We start from the raw sequence: 24,629 nt of genomic DNA, 5'->3' as shown, positions 1-24,629 counted from the left end.
CTGGGACCCTTCAGTCTGAGGTTGACATTCTATCCACTGAGCCAAATCGGCTAGGATTTGGGTTTACTTATTTAGTAATGCACTTCTATCATAGAATACTTACAATATGATATTAATCTCAAGAGGTTATATTAATTAAATATTTAAAAAAATTAAAATTGATTTTAAAGAGCAAGAGGGAGAAAGAGAGAAGAGAGAGAGATAAAGAGAGAGAGAGAGAGAAACATGGATGCGAGAGAGTCATTGATCAGCTGCCTCCTACATGCCCCCCACTAGGGATCAAGTCCACAACCCAGGCATGTGCCCTGACCAGGAGTTGAACCATGACCTCCTGGTTCATGGGTCCACACTCAATCACTGAGCCAAGCCAACCAAGCTCTGCCTTGAACTTTTGTTTCTTCCTGTAGATTCACAGAATCAATCTGGAGTACAGGTAAGCTATAATTAAAACTAAAAAGTAAAGAGAAACTTTGTTAGGACTATTACATGCAACTTTAAAAATAGTTACTTATTATTGAAAAGTTGAATATAATCACATGGTATAAACTCAAAAGGTACAGAAAAGGCACCTGTCTCCCAGCCACTGGCTTCCCCTTTCTGGAAACAGTTATTGTTGCAGGTGTCTTGTGTCTCTTTCAGAAAGTCTATGTGGAAGTAAGTAATTTTTTAATTGAAAGATTGTGCTTATTTTTCAGTAACTAATACATGTACATAACAATAAATTCAAAAGTGTACATAGTGAAATTTTCTTTGCCTACCAACAATTCTCAGTCCCCCTATTTCCTTCTTCAGAGACATTCATTGTTTCTTATGTATCCTGTATATATAGTCTGTCAATAAGCATTATTTGTGCACTAATATCCTCCTATATAATAAAAGGCCAATATGCAAATATACCAAATGGTGGAATGACCAATCACTATGATGCACACTGACCACCAGGGGGCAGACGCTCAATGCAGGAGCTGCTTCCTGGTGGTCAGTGTGCTCCCACAGGGGGAGTGCCGCTCAGCCAGAAGCTCTGAGCAGGGCTTACAGCTGGCAAGGAGCGGGCCTAAGCTGTCAGTTGGACATCCCCCAAGGGCTCCCGAACTGTAAGAGGGCGCAGGCCTGGCTGAGGGACCCCCCCACCTCCGAGTGCTTGAATTTTGTGCACCAGGCCTCTAGCAGTAGTATATTAGTGATGGCTTTCATACTACCCCAAATGTAGTAGATTTATTAGGATAGTATGTTCAAAATGATAAATTCCTCATACATAGAAAATCACTGTAAAGTTGTACTACATTTCCTTCAAATTTTAAATTTGTAACACAGGCATCTACACTCAACCTGTCTTCTTTTTGGGGGTATTATAATCTGGGCATAAATAAGTAGGAAAAAATGAGACGAAAATATACAGTACATGCAATTAGCTGAGAACAGATTGTTTCTAGGATGTTAGAAATGAAGTTTATGAACTGTATCGTGATTAGAGAGCATCTCCTTTGATCTTGAGGCATTGGGTTAAGTTGGTTTGGAGAGATATCCTTCCTTGGAAACCAGCTCCTCTACTTAGGTGCAGGCAAGCCTCCAGCGCCCTAGATGTCGCTGTGGCTCCATGATGAGCGTAGGTATGACTCTCTCTGGTTATAAAGTTGGGGGCGGAGTAGCCGAGAGTGTCCAGGAAACGATGGCTGATGAAGAGGAAGAAGGCAAACAGATCTTGCAGAAATTGCAGGTGGGCTGTAGGATAAAACCTGAATGCGCTTTTGTTATCCGGGAGAAGCAGGGAGCCCAGTTGATGCAGTACCTGCGAATTGCTTGGCACCTCCAGGACGCCGCGTGCGTCGGTGTGGTTACTATAACAACTTCCCAAGGTGCCGTCGCCGCGGGCCAGGGGAGCCTCTCGGGCCAGGGGAGCCTCTCGGGCCAGGGCAGCGGCGCGGACCTGACTTAATTTCTGTCCTGTATGGAAGAGGATTTGTTGCTCCTAATTTTATTCCTGCACATTATTCTTATGAAGCTTTTTTCCCCTCCTCGATTCACCCATAACAAATAGCGTACACATGGTTATGGCAGATTTCCAGGAGCTGTTTTGATCCCCACAAAGGCCGTTTCTCACTTCTCTGCTTTGAAATTGGCAATAATCACAGTAATGGCTTGCACCGCAAGTGCCCTGGTTACTCCTTTTAGTACTTAAATGGTTTTGTTATTCTTTGGGATCTGATGCAGAGGGGACCAGACTCCACCCAGTCCACAGTGACTGCAGTTTTGAATAGGACTTGTGTTTTGTACTAGGTAGGTAGGAGCTAACTCGCTGACTTGACTCTTGATCTTTCTTTCAATGACCCAAGATTTTTTTTCTTAAATCACAGAAACTCAGTTTTTGTGTGTTATAAAACAGCTTGTAATTTAAACATTAGACCTGTGACAGGCTTGTAACTTGCTTAAAGGCTCTCATGCAAAAATTTAAACATTGGTGAGATTTTGTTGTTGTTTTTTGAGCAGATTTATATGATAAACACTTTTTAGAATGTGAGCTTTACTTCCAGTCGATTCGGATTAACTGAACTTTATTTCCTAGTATGACTGGCTGAAATATTATTAGTGTGTATATGTTTGTGTGCATGGATGTCTCTCTCTCTCTCTCTCTACACACACACACACACACACACACACACACACACACACACACACACACTGAGTGGCCAGATTATTATGCGTTCAGAGATCATAATCTGGCCACTCAGTGTGTGTGTGTGTGTGTGTGTGTGTGTGTGTGTGTGTGTATGTGTGTATGCGTGTATATGTGTGTGTGTGTGTGTATATATATATATATATGTATATATATATATATATATATATATATATATATATATTATATGGAATAGAGGAGAAGAAAAGAATAGTGATGTTGCTATCCATGGGAATGGTGGCAAGCTTTGATTTCATTCTTATAGACATCTTAGGGTACAAGGGAAAAGTGTAGTTTTCAAAGTGTGTTTCACGGACCATTTTTATTACAGTCATCTAGAATGCTTGTTAAAATGCAGTATTTTGAGTTTTGCTAAAATTACTAAAATCAGAATCTCTGCAGGCCGGGTCCTGGAAATAATATACACAATGAAATTTGAAAAGCACGGATGCACAGGGTGCTGGTCCATTCTCTTTGTTCTGGGTAGGCTTTTAAATTAAGTATAGGACATAAGTACTATTTGTTAGCGACAGGGACTATTCTTTAATTCATTCAATTAAGTCTTGTCTGGTGTTCTCTCCACATAATCGAACCATCCTTGTGCTTCCTAGGAACTGGTGGATCAACTCTATTCATTTCGAGACTGCTATTTCGATACACACAGTGTTGAGGATGCTGGGAGGAAGCAACAGGATGTGCGGGAGGAGATGGAGAAAACCCTGCAGCAGATGAAGGAAGTAGTGGGTATGAGTTCCAAAAGAGCATGCAACCCCTTGCCCATCACTGACATGTGATAGGGTTTTTCTCTTTCTGTGTACGCTGGGATAGCCTATTTGTGGCTGCTACAGCATGGCACAACAAAATATTACCCCTTGCAGGATGGCAACCTTTCAGTCCTCTAATTTTCCTAAAGTTTGATTATAGTAAATGCCATGAAATAAAACAACATAATTGTTGCTTGAACTATTACAGTGATCTTCTTAACTGACCTTTCTGCCTCTAATTTTTTTTTTTTTTTACTTCCAAATGAACTTACTTAATGACTGTGGCCATTATCTTTCTAAAGCATTACTTAAAGCATTTAATTTTATCCTTTTGTTTGCCTCTTTGCTTAAGTGTCTTCAAAGATTGCTACTATTGAATGGTTGAACTCTAAACCCCTTAACCTGGTATTTAAGTCTCCATTTTCTGACTCTATTTTTTCCCTACCCTTATCTCTGACTGCATACTTACAGAGGAAGTTTTTGTTTCATTCAGGTTGGATCATGCATTCTCCCATGAACATGCCACATGTTTCATGCCTTTTTTTGTTTACATCATTTTCCTACCTGGCTACCTGGAGGGTCTTTTTTTCTTTTTTACCTTTTAAAGCCCATTCATTGGTTGTATGCACATGTTTTGACTGATTTTTTTTTTTTTTAGAGAGAGAGAGAGCACAGAACGGAGAGGGATAGAGAGAGAAACATCATTAATCGGCTGCTTCCTGCATGCCCCCTACTGGGAATGGAGCCTGCAACCTGAGCATGTGCAATGACTGGGAATCCAACCAGTGATCCCTTGGTTCATGGGTCAATCTCTGAGCCACACCGTCCAGGCAGTACATGCTCCTTTTCATTGTTCTTTTAATTTTTCACATATATGCTTTGTCTTCTCCGCTAGATTATAAGCCCCTCAAAGGTAGGGATAGTGCTTTCTTTGTTACCTGATTATATAACATAGTTCTCTGCCTATGGTAGGCTTTCAATAAGGGGTTTGTTCATAAAGATTTTCCTCAGATATTTTATTTCTAGATCTGATGTGGGGTTATTCCTTGAGAGAAAGTGTTCTGGCCTTATCTGTAAGACTGCCTGGGTTTTTCCACTTTCCTGTATCTTTTTCTCTTTCTCCTAGGTTCTGTCCAGGGCAAAGCACAGGTTCTGATGCTAACTGGGAAGGCACTGAATGTGACTCCTGACTATAGCCCTAAGGCTGAGGAGCTTTTGTCAAAGGCTGTGAAGTTGGAGCCCAAGCTGGTGGAAGCCTGGAACCAGCTGGGGGAGGTGTACTGGAAGAAAGGGGATGTTGCAGCTGCCCACACCTGCTTCTCAGGAGCCCTCACCCATGTGAGCTGACCACTGTCCACTCAGAAAACACAGATGGGATTTCTTTGGTTCTATGCATTTCCCTAGGATATGAATACCAGGGTAGAACTATATTGGAACTAGGAGAAAAGAATCATTAAGGAGGAAGGGAGGGGGAACAGACCTTAATGAGGAAAACAAGGATAGGGGACTGAAAAAGGAAGAAGATGATGGGGTCAGGTTCAGGGGTAGATGAAAAGTTAACCAAGTTGATCCTTATAGATGTGGGTCTAAGATACACATGGCAATAAGAATTAAGATGACAAAACAGATTTATGTATTAGGTAGATCTGCTATGTCTCCTGGACTTGGTAGAATCGCCTTGTGAGGTAGGTGTCCTCTAGAGCCCAGTGGCTCAGCCTCCCAAGTCACCTGAGTTGGGCACTCCAGGTGTGCCCTTGTGTGAGCTGTGTGCACTGTCCTATTGTAGTTGAGCCTTGATTGATGTTGGTGACACTGGGAGGGATTGACCCCAGGTCAGTCAGTTGCGAGGATTGGCTGCAACTATAGTGGAAGAGCTGCTGTGCAGGAGCCAACGTGCTTCAGTGGGGCTTTCGTGCTCACTAAGTCTGCCCCTTGAGGGTGTCACTCGTGGAGGTGGTAGGGTTGTAATCTGGCGTGGTTGAAGCTGACCACCAGGTACACTGGCTCTGGAGCCTCCTGGGAGGTACAAAGTTAGCCACTGCCTGTGCCCTGCCTGGGGCCACGCAGCATGAGCTACAAAGCAATCTGCAGATGACTGCTGCTTGTGTTGGGCTTGGAGGTGCCCAGGAGAGGCCAAGCTGTGAACCAAAGTGTGCTTCCGCTAGTGCTTGGCCTGGGGCCACTTATGGAGAGGTACGGGGCATGCTGAGGCCAGCTGCTGCTTGTTTGAGAGATTTCAAGAAAGACTGAAGCATGAGGCAAGAGAGACCAGTTGTATGAAAGGCCACTGGAAATGGCTTGGATGAGCCTGCAAGTAGGGAGGGGCAGGGGTCCCAGGGAATCACCATGGCAGGGCAAAAAGTGTGAGCCAGGTTGATGGAGATTCAGATTTGGCACCTGCCTATTGGCTCTGTGCAGAGGGAGGGTTCAACAAAGGAACACTGGCCTCTGCCAGCACTTCTGTCTGGGAGAAAGCTGCCCCTCCAGCTCTTGCTCTGATTCTAGGCAAATTAGTTCCCTCCCCAAATGTCCCAGGTTCCTTTCAAGCTGCTGCTCTAGTGCTGGAGCTCAGAGGAAGTGAGTGAGTCTGAGTAAGTCCATGTGCAGTCCCTTTAAGAAGAACTGCCTGGGACTCCTATAGCCTCCCTGTCATTCAGCCACAATCTCCACTGTTTTTTATAGCCAGAAGTTGTGGGGACTTCTCTTCAAGCGCTGGAACCCTTGGCTGGTGTGGGGCTGGGACCCCTCACTCCTCAAGGAAACCTCCGCAGCCATGATATCTCTCCTGATTTTAAATTGCAACATGTGTGTGTGGAACAGCTGGTTCTGTGATTCCATCCCAAGTTTCTGCCCCTCCTACCATGATGTGCTTGAGCTACAAAGTCTCGATGTGCTTCTTCTTTGATTCCCAGTTGTAGGACTTCCGTTCAGCTAGATTTCAGGTGGTTTTGGAGGGTGGTAGTTCTGTATTGCAGTTGTAATTTTGATGTGGTGGTGGGAAGCGACGAGTACTGTGTTTACTTACGCTGCCATCTTGACCAGAACCCCTGATGACAAAACAGATTCAGAAGAAGATGGGGATAGAATAGATCTGGAAAGGGGAACTAGAGTCAGGAAGGTTGAGTATGTGTCTTCTCCATTTGCAGTGCAAGAACAAAGTCTCCCTTCAAAACCTGTCCATGGTGCTTCGCCAGCTGCGGACTGACTCTGGAGATGAGCATTCTCGCCACGTCATGGACAGTGTCCGACAGGCTAAATTGGCTGTGCAGATGGATGTCCACGATGGCCGCTCCTGGTGTGAGTGCTCTCAAATATCTCCACCCAATTTCTAGAGCAGTGGTTCTCAACCTTGTAGCCAGAGTCATCTAACTGTGAAGCCAGGGCATCTTTGTTTTGAAGAAGCCCGAAAGGTATTTTGTTGAACCACTATTCTACGAACTCTTGAATCTTCTCATTCAAGAGAGGAGTTTTATGTTTCCACATAAGCAAGGCAGGGCTGTTCACCTTTCTCCTTTAGGTCTATGTTTGCCTCTTTATCCCAGCGGTATTTGGGGTGTACTAAATATAGTGTCATCAGTAGTTTGTGTCAGGCCTTTTTTAAAAAAAATCCTCACTTGACATGCTTAGAGAGTCAAAGGAAGAGAGAGAGAGAAAGAGAAAGAGAAAGAGAAAGAAACATCGATCGGCCGGATGCCTTCAGTATGCTCCCCAACTGGGGATCAAACCCACAACCCAGGTTATGTGCCCTGTCTGGGAATTGAACCGGTAACCCTTCAGTGCTCAGGTCGATATGCTCAACCAACTGAGCCACTCTGGCAGGGCTGTGCCAGGCTTTCTAATAGACTTTTCAGGGTGATCAAAACAGGTCGTATCTTTTTTATTTTTTAAATATTATATTTCTTTTGTGAGATTTTATTTATTTGTTTGTTTGTTTATTTATTTCCTCACCTGAGGATATTTTTCCATTGATTTTAGAGAGAGTGAAAGAGGGAGGGGAAGACGGAGAGAAACATCGATGTGAGAGAAACACATCGATTGGTTGCCTCCTGTACGCGCCCTGACCAGGACCCGGGCCAGCCTGCATCAGAGGTACGTGCCCTTGACTGGAATTGAACCTGTGACACTTTGGTCCGCAGGCTGGCACTCTGTCTACTGAGCCAAACTGGCTAGCGCCATATCTTTCTTTTTTAAAATGTATTTTTATTGATTTCAGAGAGGAAGGGAGAGGGAGAGAGAGCTAGAAACATCAATGATGAAAGAGAATCATTGATTGGCTGCCTCATGCATGCTCCCTACTGGGGATTGAGCCCATATCCTGGGCATGTACCCTTGACCAGAATCGAGCCTGGGACCCTTCAGTCCGCAGACTGATACTCTATCCACTGAGCCAAACTGGCTAGGGCAAACAGATCATATCTTAAATGCTGGCTCTGAGATGCTCCACCGCTGTTTCAGTTTTTTTTCTTCCCTTAGGTGGGGCAGGATGGCTAGAGTGGGATGGAATTGGGTATTTCCCTTCTTCAGGTCGGTTAGATTCTGATTAACTAGTTTCTCTTGAGGGACGTCCGTGTTTACTTTTGTTAAGAACAGAGTGCTTGCCCTAGTAACCGGTTTGGCTCAGTGGATAGAGCGTCGGCCTGCGTACTCAAGGGTCCCAGGTTCGATTCCGGTCAAGGGCATTTACCTTGGTTGAGGTCACATACCCGGTTGGGAGTGTGCAGGAGGCAGCTGATCGATGTTTCTCTCATTGATGTTTCTAACTCTCTATCCCTCTCCCTTTCTCTCTGTAAAAAATCAATAAAATATATTAAAAAAAAAAAAAAGAACAGAGTGCTCTAACATATTTCAGAATGTTCCTTTTTCAATCCCTCTGCTAAAAGCATGAGGGGATTTTTTTCACTGATACTTCTGGGAATCTGGTTAACTCCTGGAGGTGGATCTCAAAATATTGTGGGGCTCCCCTTATGGCTGAGACCCCTGTATTTTTTAACTCCCAGACTTGTGCATGCTGAGCCTCCAGTAATTCATCAGTTCAGGTTCTCATACTCCAGCACTGTTTCCTGTGGCAGCTTGTGAGCTTCTGTTCCTTTACACCACAGCTCCCTGTATTCACCTGTCTGTCGCTCCAGTCTTGGGGGCAGTGGTTTGCCTGGTGTTGTCCCCTCTGTAGTGAATCCAAGAAGAGTTGTGATTATTTTGTTTCTTCAACTTTTTTCTTACTATGATGGAGTGGTGACTTCCACGTTCCTCACATGCATAATGTAAACCCTGTGTCTCTTTTCCAGATATTCTGGGGAATGCATACCTTTCTCTTTACTTCAATACTGGCCAGAACCCTAAGATCTCCCAGCAAGCCCTCAGTGCCTATGCCCAAGCAGTAAGTATTTATGGTCGCCCTGGCCAGATGAATAGAGACAGAAGCAAGAGTGCTGTTCAGTCTTCCTTGTGGCTCTTTAGCAAGTAGGATGGGCACTGTTTGCTGGCATCCGACGTGTGTGGTGTTGCAAAGCTGTGTCTGCAGAGGCGACATTTCTGCTTATCCCCTGAGTATTAGTAACCACTTGCAGTGTGGTGCCTTAGTGCTAGATAGCTCCTTGAGCCGTCTAGACTTTTTATAGGCATGTATCCAAATCACAGAGCCCATGCCAACATGTTCATCTTTTTTAAATGGGAAAAAAATCTATAATAATAAAAGCATAATATGCTAATTAGACTGGATGTTCTTCCAGACGAAGCCGGGGCTGCGAGGGCCGAGCCCCTTGCATGAATTTCGTGCATCAGGCCTCTAGTATCAAAATAATGCTTATTAAATGTGTGTGTGTATTTTAAGAAAAATTAAACCTAAATCTTAAGTGTAAATTAAGTGCTATCCCCACATTGACCATTACATACTATGGCTTTGGATTTCCCACAGGCTAGAATAGAAAACAGCATACAGCCCATTTAGCATCACTTCCTAGGAACTATTGCACTAGAGCTTGTGCTTTGCTTAGGCGTTCAGGCCATGTTTAATCAGTAACCACCTGCACTGGGGTTTCTTCAGGCCTTGACTGCCTGGTTGCTCATTATTGAAAGCTTCACATTGGTCTTCTGAGCACTTTTTATTTAGGCCTTATACTCACCTTTCTTCGTTTGCTTTCTTTTTTCCTTTTTAATATATTTTTATTGTTTTCAGAGAGGCTGGGAGAGATAGAAACATCAATGATGAGAGAATCATCGATCAGCTGCTTTCTGCATGCCCCACAATGGGGATCGAGCCTGCAATGTGGGCATGTGCCCTTGACCGGAGTTGAACCCGGGGCCTTTCAATCCGAAGGCCGACGCTCTATCCACTGAGCCAAACTGGCTAGGGCTCGTTTGCTTTCTTGTTTCTCTTGACACAGAATTGCTTTTTAACTTGCCGTTACTTATTTTGCTCTGTATGGCAGAGTAAAGAATACAGCTACCTTATATTTATATTTGCAAGTTAAGGACTGTTTTTTTTTTCCAATCGGAACTTTCAGGCAGAGGAATTATTTTTCACTCTAATTTCTTAACTTGGTTAATGTTTATATTTTAAAGAATAATGTTTATGGTTGTATGTACTTCCTTTAAAATTTTATATTTGGCTTCTGCTAAAGAGTTACTTTTAACTCTTTATTTCTTCACCCAAACTTGCATTTTAAAACATATTTGAACCAAACATTTAAACAATTTTAATTCCTGCTGTTTGTGCTTTTGCATTGTGCCAGGCAATGAATAGAGTTTAAAAAATAAAAATAAATAAAATGAGCCCTGGCTGGGTAGCTTAGTTGGTTGGAACATTGTCTCTTACACCAAAATGTTGCAGATTCGATTCCTGGTCAGGACACATACCTAGATTGCAGGTTTGATCCCTGGTCAGAGTGTATACAGAAGGCAACTGATCAGGGTTTCTCTCTCATGTCTATGTTTCTTTCTCAAATCAATAAACAGATCCTTGGGTGAGGATTAAAAAATAATAATAAAACAAAATGAACATAGCCATAAACATCATCAGCAGTTTCTTCACAGCACATTTGTCTGCACTGTCATGTGGTTTCTGGCCATCTATTTATATTAGAGAATCAGATTTTAATTTCAATGTGTGTTTTAAGGGGACATACAACATGATTCTGCCTGTGTCTCGAGCTGGGCTTATGGGCAGAGGAAAAGCATTAAATTGACATAATTTCTTTCGTAGGCTTTCCTCATTTATACCATCATCTCACTATTGAAAATTTTTTTATGATAGTGCTTTCACACATTTCTTCTCTCTTTATACTATTGTATAGATAAATTATAATCATTTTTAAAGTTTCACACACATGCAAAACCCCTAGCATCCTGAGGTTTCAGGGGCTGTGTAATGTACCACACAAACAATGACTATATATCATTGTGGGTATAGGTAACATTTGACAAGGAAGAAACTTGAATATTTTCAGGAAGAGGAGGTTAGGACATACTGGGCATGGCCATCCGTAAGACTGAGACAGGATCCACTCATGATCTTTTTATCCGGCTGTAGGAGAAGGTTGACAGGACAGCCTCCAGCAATCCTGATCTCCATCTGAACAGGGCAACGGTAAGACCTGTGGCTGTGGGGTGGAGGTCACCTGAAAGTCAAATAAATTTAGGTCTTAGCCTGTGAGGATAACTGAGTATTCATAGGAACAAGCTTGGGTACAGACTGCAAGAGAAAAGTAACAGTAACATTATTTTTAGGAAGAACTAGCTCCGTTTAACTTCAGTAGCTGGTGGCGTCACTGGGGGGAAAGGAGAAGGGGGTGAGGGTGTGGAAGGGTACATAGGGAATAGGGGGCAGCTTAGAAGACTCTTCTGAAATGCTTATAAAAATAGAATGACCCAACTCTAACTATTTTAGAGTTTGGAAGTTGGGTTCTTTGAAATGACTCCATCTTTGGGGTTGTGATTACCGTGGTCAGGTAAAAGGATGTTAAGGTGTTACCATCTCTTCAGGATGTTCATTGTAGCACAGGAAAAAAAAATTGGGTAGGAAAACAGTTTATTAGGTTTCTAATCCATTATGCCATTATTTCCCCCCAGCATAGTTTGTGTTAAAAATACTTATAATTGGGAGGTTTTGGGTTACTTCTTATGCAGTTACATAAATACGAAGAGAATTATGGGGAGGCCCTGGATGGCTTCTCTCGAGCTGCAATACTGGACCCTGCCTGGCCAGAACCTCAACAGCGAGAGCAACAACTCCTGGAATTCCTGAATAGATTAACCAGCCTCCTTGAGAGCAAGGTAAAGATGTCTAAAGGCTGAATCCTACTTCTTTATTCTGCTGTACGTCAGTAAAATAAAACTAGAATAGGCTTTGGTAGTAGTGATCCTATAGAAGTGGTAGGTGGGAGGGAAGGACTAGACTCTCCAGGGGAGTGACTAGTTCCTAGCTTCTAATCTATTTCCCCTTCCTTGGTAGGGAAAGGTGAAGACCAAAAAGTTGCAGAGCATGCTGGGAAGCTTGCGCCCAGCCCATCTAGGCCCTTGTGGTGATGGGCGCTATCAGTCAGCCTCTGGGCAGAAGGTGACCCTGGAGCTCAAGCCGCTGAGTGCACTGCAGCCTGGTGTGAACAGTGGTGCTGTGGTCCTGGGGAAGGTGGTGTTCAGCCTCACCACAGAGGAGAAAGTCCCCTTGTGAGTTTATCTTTGCCTTTCCTCTTCTTTATCCTCGGAACTAGTACTGCCACTTCCTGGCCTTTCTCTGACAGTGGAAGACAATTAGTGGTCACAGGTCAGTGAGTTGTGCTTCCCTTCTCTGGCTGTCCCACGAGCGGGTATTGTCTAGGCGATGTCTGACAATCTCTGTAGATTCTGTACCATCCATTTTTCCCTGTTTCAGCAGATGTTTATTGACATGTGCTATAGAGAATAAAAAAAAAGAGAGAGAAATGTAAAGGACTCAAACTAAGGGTACTTATAGTCTAGCAGAGGAAATGAGTTAAGAATGTTCATTTAGAAAATTTTTAACTCTTGAAACATTAGGGTTTTATCAGTGCCATCGCTCCTTGGTCTTTTTTTCTTAATTTAAAATATACTTTTATTGATCTCAGAGAGGAAGGGAGGGAGAGATAGAAACATCAATGATGAGAGAGAATCATTGATCAGCTGCCTCCTGCATGCCCCACAAGGGAATAATTGAGCCCACAACACGGGCATGTGCCCTGACCGGGAATGGAACCATGACCTCCTGGTTTATAGGTTGACACTCAACCACTGAGCCACACAGGCTGGGCTCGCTCCTTGGTCCTTCACTCACTTCCAGGATGTTCTCTTGTGTTCCTTCCCAAACAGTCTCTGTTCTTTTCCTCATCATTGAGGATTTGTTTTCCTGTTTTGACTCAGCTATTTTTCATTTCTTTAAGATTCAGTCCTTTTAAGGAAACCTTTCTTGCTTTTTGATTTCGACATTTCTCCTTGAGTTCCCATGTCCAACCATTGGCTTTACTGAATTCGTCACAAGGGAAAAGTTACTCTAGCACCTATCACAGTTGTACTGTCGGTGTTGGTTTAACTGTCTGACTCCTGCTAGACTGCTAGCTCACATAGATGGATTGGTGTTTTACTGCTAAGCACAATGCTTGACATATAATATTCAGTAAAAGTTTGTGGAATTAAACTAAATTGACAGTTATGGTTAGAGAGTTTGATAAAGGTTGTAGTAGTTAAACTGATAGACCAGGAAATAATGTTTAGTAATGAACATTTTGAGCTAGTTCATTATTAATAACTAGAGGCCTGGTGCATGAAATTCGTACACTCGGGGGATCCCTCAGCCCTGCCTGCACCCTCTTGCAGTCCGGGAGCCCTCGGGGTATGCCCGACTGCCGGCTTAGGCCTGCTCCTAAACTGGCAGTCGGACATCTTTAGCGTTGCCACTGCTGCACTCGCCAGCCGTGAGCTCAGGGTTTCTGGCTGAGCAGCACTCCCCCCTGTGGGAGCGCACTGACCACCAGGGGGAAGCTCCTGCGTTGAGCATCTGCACCCTGGTGGTCAGTGCACATCATAGTGACCAGTCATTCCATCGTTAGGTCAATTTGTATATTAGTCTTTTATTATATAGGATTATTATATAGGATTGTCAAATGGTGTCAGTGTGCATGTGTCCTAATTCTTGGCAAAGTGACAGATCGATGAGTCATGTGCATGTTCTCTAAAGATATTATTTATCTAAGATAAATGAGGACTCCGATGTCCATAGTGGATGAGGGTACCGATCATAAGTTTTCTAGATAAGTTACTAAAAAATCACTTGTTTATTTTATTGGTATTTAAAAACACCACTGTTTCTGTTCTTTCTTGCCCACTTTTTTTCCCCCCCTCTCCTCTTAACTCATTTGAACCGGGCAGTACATTTGGCCTGGTGGATTCAGATGGCCCTTGTTGTGCAGTGATGGTGTATAACATGGTGCAGAGTTGGGGAGTGCTCATCGGGGACTCCGTAGCCATCCCTGAGCCCAGCCTTCGGCTTCACCGAATTCAGCACAAGGGAAAGGTGGGTGATGGTGAGGATTCTTTCTCACATGCTAGGCTCTGAAAGTGGGGCCAAGTTTATCTCTTAAAAATATGTAAAGGGATGCATTTGTGTGTATGGTATTATATATATACTAGTAAACATATACATGTAATTTTTACTAAAAAGGGAAACTACTGGTAAACAGAAAGAATGAAAAATAATGGACTGAATAGGCAAAGAAATACTGTATGATATCACTTATATGTGGAGTCTAAAAAAGCTGAACTTGTAGAAAACAGAGTAGAACGGTGGTTACTGTCGAGTTGAATTGGGGAGATGTTGTTTAAGGGTACCAACTTATAGTAGATAAATAAGTCCTAGAGATCTAATGCACAGCACTAGTGATTATTGACAAAAATGGTAGTATAAACTTTAAAGTTGCTAAGAGACTAGATCTTAATTGTTCCCACCACAAAATAGAAATGATAATTATGTGACTTGACAGAGGTGTTAGCTAACACCAGGATGGTAATCATACTACAAAATATGAATTATCAAATCAACATGTTGTGTACCTTAAACTTACACAATGTTATAAGTCACTTATCTCAAAATAAATTTTAGAAGGTGGGGGTGGGAGGGTGGGATGGGAGTGATTAATCGGGAAACTTATATGTATAACCCATGGACACAGACAATAGACTGGTGAAGGCCTAAGGGGCAGGTTCGGGGTGGAGGGGATTAATGGGGAAAAAACACAAACAAACAAAAGGGACAACTGTAATACTTTCAACAATAAAGATAAAATAAAAAAAGAAAAAACAAAAACAAATTAAAAAAAAATGGACTGAAATATTGTCACTGAGGTATTACTGTTAACAGTTTGATGTGTATACCTCCAGTTCTTTTGTTTTTGATAAATATATATACACATGTTTATATGTGTAACTTTAATCATGAATAGACTATTATGTGCAAATGTTTGTGAACATTTCCTGTGTTTTTAAACTTTTACAACATTGGTCTAAATTGACACATAGAAATGGTGATGAAGATGATGATGATAGTTAAAATTTACTGAACACTTAACTGACTGCTAGACACTGTACTAAGTTTTATTTCCTGCACTAGCTCATTTAATCCTCATAAAAACTCCCTGAGAGTAGGTATTTAACCACTTTTTTACCATTTAGGTCAGGGGTGGGCCTAATCATGGATATGGGCAGATATAAAAATATTTAATACAGTGCCATTGACCATATCTGGCTCACTGCCTGTTTTTTGTATGGCCTCTAAGTTAAGAATAACTTCTGTATTTGTAAATCAAAAGAAGAAGAATTTGTGATACAGGAAATTCAAATATCAGTGTTCATAAGTAAAGTTTTTTGAAACAGGTCACACTCATTTGTTTACTATTGTCTGTGGCTGCTTTTGCATTAGTGTCAGAGTTGAATAGTTCTGTGACAGACCTCATAATGTACAGAGCCTAAGATACTTATTATGTGGCCCTTTACAGTAAAAATTTGCTGATCACAGATCCAGATTATTTCCAACTTTTTTACTGTTATAATATTTTTTTCTTTTTTTATTGATTAAGGTATTACATATGTGTCCTTATCCCCCCCTCCCCCCCTCTTCGCCCCCCCCCCCCCCGCCACCTGCTCATGCCTTTACCCCCCTGGTGTCTGTGTCCATTGGTTAGGCTTCTATGCATGCATACAAGTCCTTTGGTTGATCTCTCCCCCTTACCCCCATCCTCCCCTACCTTCCCTCTGAGGTTTGACTGTCTGATCGATGCTTCTCTCTCTCTGGATCTGTTTTTGTTCATCAGTTTATGTTCATTACTAGAGGCCCAGTGCATGATTGAATAATGCACCTGTCCGCTGGTGCACCAGGCCTTTCAGAAGCCTCACTTGTCATTTGTTGATTTGTTGATGATAGCCATTCTGACAGGTGTGAGATGGTATTGTTGTTTTGATTTGCATCTCTCGGATAATTAGTGACGTTGAGCATGTTTTCATGTGTCTCTTGGCCTTCCTTCTGTCTTCTTTTGAAAAGATTCTATTTAGGTCCGTTGCCCATTTTTTTATTGGATCATTTATCTTCCTTTTATTAAGTTGTATAAGCTGCCTGTAGATGTTGGAGATTAAACCTTTATCAGTGATACCATTTGCAAATATGTTCTCCCATACAGTGGGCTTTCTTGTTGTTTTGTTGATAGTTTCTTTTGCTGTAAAAAAGCTTTTTATTTTGATGTAGTCCCATTTGTTTATTTTCTCTTTAGCTTCCATTGCCCTAGGGACAGTATCGGTGAAGAAGTTCTTTTGGCATATGTCTGAGATTTTGCTGCCTGTGGATTGCTCTAGTATTTTTATGGTTTCCCATCTTATGTTTAAGTCCTGTATCCATTTTGAGTTTATTTTTGTGTATGGTGTAAGTTGGTGATCTAGCTTCATTTTTTTTGCATGTATCTGTCCAATTTTCCCAACACCATTTATTGAAGAGACTGTCTTGATTCCATTGTATGTTCATGCCTCCTTTGTCAAATATTAATTGAGCATAGTGGTTTGGGTCAATATCTGGATTCTCTATTCTATTCCACTGATCTATATGTCTCTTCTTGTGCTAGTACCAGGCTGTTTTGAGAACAGTGGCTTTGTAATACAGCTTGAAATCTGGTATTGAGATCCCTCCTACTTTATTCTTCTTTCTCAGGATTGCTGTGGCTATTCGGGGTCTTTTTTTATTCCAGATGAATTTTTGGAGAGTTCTTTCAAGGTCTGTGAAATATGCCATTGGTATTTTAATGGGGAGTGCATTGAATCTATAGATTGCTTTGGGTAGTATGGACATTTTAATGATGTTGATTCTACCAATCCATGAACATGGTATGTTCTTTCCATCTGTTTACGTCTTCCTCTATCTCTTTTTTCAGTGTCCTGTAATTTTCCACGTATAGGTCTTTTACCTCCTTAGTTAAGTTTATTCCTAGGTATCTTAAGTTTTTTGGTGCGATGGTAAATGGGATTGCCTTTTTAGTCTCTCTGTCTGTAAGTTCACTATTGGTGTATAGAAAGGCCATAGATTTCTTGGCTTTAATTTTGTATCCTGCTACATTGCCAAATTCACTTATTAAATCTATTAGTTTTTTGACGGAGTCTTTCGGATTTTTTATGTACAATATCATGTTGTCTGCAAATAAAGACAGCTTTACTTGTTCTTTTCCCATTTGGATGTCTTTTATTTATTCTTCTTGTCTAATTGCAATGGCTAATACTTCCAGTACTATGTCAAACAGGAGTGGTGAGAGTGGGCATCCCTGTCTTGTTCCTGTTCTTAGGGGAAATGTTTTTAGTTTTTGCCCATTGAGTATGATGTTTGTTGTGGGATTATCATAAATCGCTTTTATTATGTTGAGGTATGAGCCTTCTATTCCCACCTTGTTGAGAGTTTTTATCAAAAAATGGTGTTGGATTTTGTCAAATGCTTATTCTGCATCAATTGATATGACTATGTGATTTTTATCTCTCAATTTGTTTATGTGATGTATCACGTTTATTGATTTGCGGATATTGTACCATCCTTGCATTCCTGGGATAAATCCTACTTGGTCATGGTGTATGATCTTTCTGATGTATTGCTGGAGCCGATTTGCTAGAATTTTGTTGAGGATTTTGGCATCTATGTTCATGAGGGATATTGGTCTGTAATTGTCTTTCATTGTGTTGTCTTTATCTGGTTTTGGTATTAGGTGATGCTGGCTTCATAGAAGGAGCTTGGAAGTGTTCCTTCCTCTTGAATTTTTTTGAATAGTCTGAGGAGGATAGGTTTTAGTTCTCCCTTGAATGTTTGGTAAAACTGTCCTGTGAAGCCGTCAGGCCCCGGGCTTTTGTTTGCCGGAAGCTTTTTGATGACTGCTTCAATTTCATCTATAGTTACTGGCCTATTGAGCTGTTTAGATTCTTCCTGATTGATTTTTGGAAGGTTATATTTTTTTAGGAATACGTCGATTTCCTCCAGGTTGTCCAGTTTGTTGGAATAGAGTTGTTCATAGTATTTTGTAATGCTCCTTTGTATCTCAGCGGGGTCTGTTGTTATTTTACCTCTTTCATTTCTGATTTTGTTTATTTGGGTCCTCTCTCTTTGCTTCTTGGTGAGCCTGGCTAGAGGTCCATCAATCTTGTTTATCCTTTCAAAGAACCAGCTCTTGGTTTTGTTGATCTTTTGTATTGTTTCTTTGGTCTCTATGTCGTTTATCTCCACTTTGATCTTTGTTACTTCCTTCCTTCTGGTTACACTGGGCTTTTCTTGCTGCTCTTTTTCTAACTCTTTGAGTTGTAGGGTTAGGTAATTTATTACCATTGTTTCTTGTTTTTTGCAATAGGCTTGTAGAGCTATGAACTTCCCTCTCAAGACTGCTTTCACTGTGTCCCATAGATTTTGGATTGTTGTGTTTTCATTGTCATTTGTTGCCATGATGTTTTTTATTTCTTCCTTGATCTCTCTGGTGACCCAGTCCTTGTTTAATAGCATGCTGTTTAGTCTCCATGTGTTTGATTTCTTTGGATTGTATTTATTGTAGTTGATTTCCAGTTTTATGCCACTGTGATCTGAGAAGATGCTTGATATAATTTCTATCTTCTTGAATTTGAAGAGACTTTGCCTGTGACTCAGCATATGGTCTATCTTTGAAAATGACCCATGTGCACTTGAGAAGAATGTATATTCTGTGGCTTTGGGGTGAAATGATCTGAAGATGTCAATTAATTCCATCTGGTCTAGTGAGTCATTTAGGATTGCTGTTTCTTTGCTGATTTTTTATTTAGAGGATTTGTCCAATGGTGATAGTGGGGTATTAAAGTCTCCTACTATGATTGTATTGCTATTAATCTCTCCCTTGATATTCTCCAGGAGTTTTTTTATGTATTTGGGTGCTCCTATATTGGGTGCGTATATGTTTACCAGAATTATTTCTTCTTGTTGGATTTCTCCCTTTAGTATTATGAAGTGACCTTCCTTATCTCTTGTTATGGCATTTAGTTTGAGGTCTATTTTGTCAGATATAAGTATTGCTACCCCAGCTTTTTTTTCATTTCCATTTGCCTGAAAGATATTTTTCTATCCCTTCACTTTCAATCTGTGTGAGTCTCTTGTTCTGAGGTGGGTCTCTTGTAGACAGCATATATATGAGTCATGTTTTTTATCCATTCAGCCACTCGATGTCTTTTGATTGGAGCATTTAGTCCATTTACATTTAAAGTTATTACTGACAGGTATTTGTTTGTAGTCATATCTATTTTTGTGTCTGTATTCCTTCTTACCTGTTTATTTCTTCTTTTTACAGTATTCCCTTTAGCATTTCTTGCATTGCTGGTTTGGTGGTGATAAACTCCCTGAGCCTTTTTTTGTCTTCGAATGACCTGATTTCCCCTTCAATTTTGATTGATAGCCTTGCTGGATATAGTATTCTTGGATTCAGTCATTTGCTTTGCAACACTTTGTATACCTCCTTCCATTCTCTTCTAGCTTGTTGTGTTTCTGTTGATTAATCATTTGACAATCTGATGGGTGTTCCTTTGTAGGTAACTCTCTGTCTCTCTCTTGCCACCTTTAAGATTCTCTCTTTATCATTTATATTTGCCATTGAAATTATGACATGTCTTGGTGTGGGTCTTTTGGGGTTGTTCCTGCTTGGGACTCTCTGTATTTGTGTAACTTTTATTTTTCCAATATCTGGGAAGTTTTCTGTCATTATTTCTTCAAATAGATTTTCTAATCCCTGCTGCTCTTCTTGTCCTTCTGGCAGCCCTATTATACGCGTGTTACTTCGTTTCATGTTGTCCCGAAGCTCCCTTAGGCTTTCCTCCTGCTTTTTAATTTTTTTCTCCAATTGCTGTTCAGATTGAGCTTGTTTCTGTACCTGATCTAACTCAGTAATTCGGTCCTCTGCTTCTTCTAGTCTACTGTTGAAACTTTCCATGGTGTTTTTGATTGTAGCTATATCACTTTTCATTTCTTCCTGATTCTTGCATAAGTTGTTGATTTTCTCATCCATCCGATGTATAAATTCCATGACCATTACTCTGAACTCTTTTCGGTCATGTTGCAAGCTTCAGTTTCACTAATTTCCTTTCTTGGCGACTCCTCATTTTCTTTGCTCTGTGAGTTATTTCGTTTCCCCATTCTGGCTATCACCAGAAAGCTCAAGCTTCCATTTGCGTGGACCTGGGCCATGTGCTGTGGGGACTTCGCTCCACCTGAGTTTCACTGAAGTGCTCTGACACTAGGACGTGTGGCTGCCTTTGATTGGTGGGAACCAGACTTGCCCAGGGTCAGTGTCCCCAGTGTTCTGTGTGGTCTCGTGTGCACACTTAGAATCAGGGGCCCTGTCTGCACCACACTGTTGGTATGTGCCGAAAATGAGATCCTTAGCATGTGCCAGGAGTCAGAGTTTCCCTGTGTCTGCACCAAGAATTGAGTGTCAGAGTCTCTGTTGCCTCGTGCAGTTTCTCATTGAGAATCAGGGTCCCTGTGTGTGCATGCACCAACAGTTGGGGTCACTGGCTCTTAGTGTGAAGGCGCTGTGAGTCAGGGATCCCAGGCAGCTATGTCCAGCATGCCAAATTCCCTGAAGTGGGGCTGCGTCCTGTGTGTGCTCTCTCTACTGAGCCAAACCAGCTAGGGCTTCGCACACTCTCAAATTCCTGAAGGGGAGCTGCCTCCGTGCACTCTCCCAGATTCCCCGAAGGGGGGCGGAGTCCGTCCTGTGCGCCAAATTCCCCAAAGGGGAGCCCCTCTGTGCGCGCTCTATGATTCCCCGAAGGGGAGCTGTGTCCCGCAAGCCAAATTCCCTGAAGGGGAGCCCTCTGTGCGTGCTGTCAGTTTTCCCCGAAGGGGAGCTGCTTCTGTGCTTCTGTCCCGCGCGCCAAATTCCCTAAAGGGGAGCGCGTCCGTGCGTGGGCGCTCTGCAGCTTGGGCGAGGGGCGGGTCTCTCAGTTACTATGGCGCTATCGCGTGCCTGCGGGGAGGGGGATAGGCTCTTTGACTCACGGATATCTGCTGCCCGGAAGTCTGGATTCTTGTTGTTTGTTGGTCTGAAGCTGTGATAGCAGTTCTCTGTCCCCAGTGGCTGCAGGGTCCTGGTTTGTGTCAGAAGCCAGGATCCTAGTCTCAGGCAGCTCTGTTTCTCAAGATGGCGTGGTCTCCGCGTCCGCACCAGCCGCCGAGAAGTGTCCGCTTTGTGCGCAGGGCTCCGCCGTCTAGGACTGCCCGGTTAGGCAGCCCCTTGGAAGACCTGCAGAATCTAACTGACCCTAGCTCATACACACACACACACACACACACACCACAGACGTCTACACTCTCCTCTATGGGTTTCTCACTCACACTCTCTCTCCCTACCTTCCTGCCGGTCGCCATTTTTGTCCATCTCCTCTATTGACTATTTTTATTTAAAATTTTTTAAATTTATTGATTGATTTTTAGAGAGAAAGAGAGAAACATTGATTTGTTGTTCTACTGATTATGCATTTATTGGTTGATACTGTATGTGCTCTGACCAGGGATTGAATGTGCAACCTTGGCATATTGGGATGACGCTCTAACCAACTGAGCTATCCTATTTATATACCTTTTATAAATTGACTTTTTTTTGGTCATGTGCCCATAGTACTGCTAGGAAATTATTTAAAAATTGATTTGTGAGAACTTTTTAATTTACCTCTGTAGTTTGACTTAAACAAGCCTCCTTCACCGTCGACAATGGAACAATCTTTTTTGGATGAAGATCTTTTAAAAACAGGTTTTAAAGTACATTTGAACTGATGAAATGAGCTGATTCTTTTCTGTTATTAGGAGAACTTCTAAACCACACATTCTGTCTCTTCCTCCTGATATAAAGGGAGAAGTAACTTAATTTATATCTGACAGGTTAATTTAGGGCCTTACAAACCCTTGAACTGAGAGTTTCGCAGCATTTCCACCTGGCTGGCTACTATGTATATCTAGTTATAATTGTCAGCAAACACTGTGGGAAGGGCAGATTCTGTGAGAGCTGGTGGCATCCTTTTGCTAGCCAGTGCCAGGAACCTGTCTTTTTTTGAGTCAGAATTGTCTCATTCTTGTAGTGACACTACTGGCACCCTCCCTGCCCCCGGTTTTCCTTCTGAAGGTTAAAAACTTTGGGAAAATTACACTGAGTGGCCAGATTATTATGATCTCTGAATGCATAATAAACTGGCCACTCCGTGTGTGTGTGTGTGTGTGTGTGTGTGTGTGTGTGTGTGTTTGTGTGTGTGTGTGTGTCTGTGTGTATTAGAGGCCCGGTGCATGAATTCATGCATGGGTGGGTCTGGCCAGCCTGGCCAGGGGGAGGGGACATGGGCGGTTGGCCGGCCTGCCTGCTGGTTGAACTCCTGGTCAAGGGGACAATTTGCATATTAGCCTTTTATTATATAGGATATACAATAAATAATCTGAGTGGCCAGATTATTATGCATTCAAAGATCATAATAATCTGGCCACTCAGTGTATATCTCCTTTGTTAGCTCAGCTTTGTTGAATGTGAGATGGAGGTAAAGGGTGCCATATACTAAGCGGGGAGAGAGGAGGAGATCGTCACAGGTGGTGTATCCCCTGTGTTGGAATTTGTTCCACCTTAGGGTCTATAACGAACCTCTGTATGTTTGTCTTTTCTAGGACTATTCCTTTTCCAGTGTCCGCGTAGAGACGCCCCTCCTGCTGGTGGTGAATGGGAAGCCTCAGGGCTCCAGCAGCCAAGCTGCTGCCACAGTGGCATCTCGGCCACAGTGTGAATGACCTCACCTACCCTGCATGCTGAAGAGGGAGCGGAGGCACGGAGATAAGCTCAAGGGCACTCGTCAGCTGGACCAGCCGCATCCAGTGGCTCAGCCGGAACGGGGGGATGTTTTAGATAACTTTTCCTTCCTCTGCCCTGTAAGACTCTTTGTGTCTTTTCTTTCTCTCCTGTTATCATGTTCTAGCTCTCTCTGGGGCCACACCTTCTCCTGGTATATCTCTCCCGCCTCTTTCATTGCTCTTCTATGTTTTAGGCAAAGAGCATGGAATTGGTAGAAGTGTTGGGATCTTGCCATGGGACAGAGTCCCCAAAGTTCCTGTTCTTGCCTCCTTCCTGAGCCTCATGTGTACATATCATTTCAGTATTTATTGCTAAGGGAGGGGGCTTAAATTTGTAATGGCTTGGTTTTTGAGCAATTTTTATTTTTATTTTTAAAATTTAGATTTATCCCCTTCTTTGGGGCTGGAAAAGAATTAAATTTGTTTGGAAAAAAATAATACTGTGTTGTTTGGCCTGCTTCATTCCCTCTAGGCTTGGATTCTTGGTTTTTAGGTTCACTTCAGGACATTAGAATAACACCTCACCCCTTTCCCCCTGTATACAGAGGAGTTTAGTTCCCTTCCAGTTAAAAGTGTTCTGACAGTAGGCAGTCCAGAGCAGGAGTGGCAGCTCCTCAAAGTCTCTGGGAGCCAGGTCCTTCGTTTCCCCCATTCAGCCATCCTAGAGGTGGTCATTGGCATGGCCCAAGATGACACACACTTCCAATAGTGTTATTAGACTGAAAGACCAGAGAGAGCTAGGTATTCAGTTTTTTAATATGCCAGTGATACATTTATAACAGTTTGTCTTAATATCCTTGTGGAAAAATGGGAAAGTGTGAGGGAGGATTAATAGGCAACTGAATGTTACTTTACTGGAAACAGTTTAACTTGGAAGAAAGACTTTTAGTAATATGGCTCAGGTCTTTGTCCTTGATCCAGTCCTGTTCAACTTTTTTTTTATTTTTTTAATTGATTTCAGAGAGGAAGGGAGAGGTAGAAAGAAACATCAATGATGAGAGAGAATCATTGATTGTCTGCCTCCTGCATGCCCCATACTGGGGATCGAGCCTGCAACCCTTTTCAACTCTTTTAAAAAATTTTATTGTATTCCTGTTTAACTTTTGATTAGTGACTTGGATATCATTAATAATTCATTCAATTTATAAAGAATAAAATACAGAGGACTCCTCATAATAGATGATAGAATAAGCACCTAGCTATCTAAAGAAGATACAAGGACTGAATCTAGGATAAAATTTGGAAGTCGATTCTTTTGGTCCAAAAGGCCAATTTTAGAGGTATATCTTTAACATCATGTATGAAAAAATACTAGGACTTTTAGTAGATAAGGTAAAGTCAGCATGAATAACCAGTATGATATCAATACAAAAAATACTCTTAGACTACACCATGAATCTGGTAATGAGAATTTTTTTGTTTTGTTTTTCACACACACATATAAGTATATATATATATATGTAAATAAATTTTTATTAATTTCAGAAAGGAAGGGAGAGGAAGAGAGAGAAACATCAATGATGAGAGAGAATCATTGATCGGCTGCCTCCTGCACACCCCCTACTGGGGGTTGAGCTCGCAACCCGGGCATGTGCCCTGATGGAATGGAACCCTGAACTCCTGGGTTCATAGATCGATGCTCAACCACTGAGTCACACCGGCCAGGCCAGAGAGTTTTCAATAAACGGTCAGACCACAGGTGGAGCCTTGTGTTCAGTTCTGGATGTTGATTTTGAGGATTACAGTCATGAAGAGTGATGAGGAACTTGAGGAGGGGTGTAAAATATATTGAGAAACAGTTGAAAGGAACTGGTGTGTTGCCGGGGTGATG

General features: G+C 42.1%; 1 protein-coding gene across 3 annotated transcripts; it reads left to right on the top strand.

The window, feature by feature from the left end:
* Window positions 1–1,612: 1,612 nt before the first annotated feature.
* TTC5 (tetratricopeptide repeat domain 5) lies at window positions 1,613–23,236 on the top strand. Of its 3 annotated transcripts, XM_008160494.3 has the most exons (10): window positions 1,613–1,717; window positions 3,286–3,418; window positions 4,565–4,776; window positions 6,585–6,735; window positions 8,724–8,815; window positions 10,967–11,023; window positions 11,563–11,709; window positions 11,888–12,102; window positions 13,816–13,960; window positions 22,619–23,236. In XM_008160494.3, exons 1-10 carry the CDS (start codon window positions 1,613–1,615, stop codon window positions 22,736–22,738), a joined length of 1,377 nt encoding a protein of 458 aa, XP_008158716.3. In that variant the 3' UTR covers window positions 22,739–23,236. The 3 variants fall into 3 exon arrangements, with proteins under 3 accessions (XP_008158716.3, XP_054572367.1, XP_054572366.1); XM_054716392.1 differs by lacking the exon at window positions 13,816–13,960 and having other exon boundaries at window positions 1,655–1,717; window positions 22,619–22,720; XM_054716391.1 differs by lacking the exon at window positions 3,286–3,418 and having other exon boundaries at window positions 1,661–1,717.
* Window positions 23,237–24,629: the final 1,393 nt, after the last annotated feature.

This window comes from Eptesicus fuscus, chromosome 5 (genome assembly GCF_027574615.1).
Source record: "Eptesicus fuscus isolate TK198812 chromosome 5, DD_ASM_mEF_20220401, whole genome shotgun sequence".
Taxonomy (NCBI): domain Eukaryota; kingdom Metazoa; phylum Chordata; class Mammalia; order Chiroptera; family Vespertilionidae; genus Eptesicus; species Eptesicus fuscus.
This window is presented reverse-complemented; position numbering and strand designations above follow the sequence as displayed.

Coding starts and splice junctions, on each gene's coding strand:
- TTC5 (XM_008160494.3), top strand. CDS start 1,613: ATGACTCTCTCTGGTTATAAAGTTGGGGGCGGAGTAGCCGAGAGTGTC. Junction 11,710..11,887: donor CCAGCCTCCTTGAGAGCAAG/GTAAAGATGTCT, acceptor CTTCCTTGGTAG/GGAAAGGTGAAGACCAAAAA. Junction 12,103..13,815: donor ACAGAGGAGAAAGTCCCCTT/GTGAGTTTATCT, acceptor TGAACCGGGCAG/TACATTTGGCCTGGTGGATT.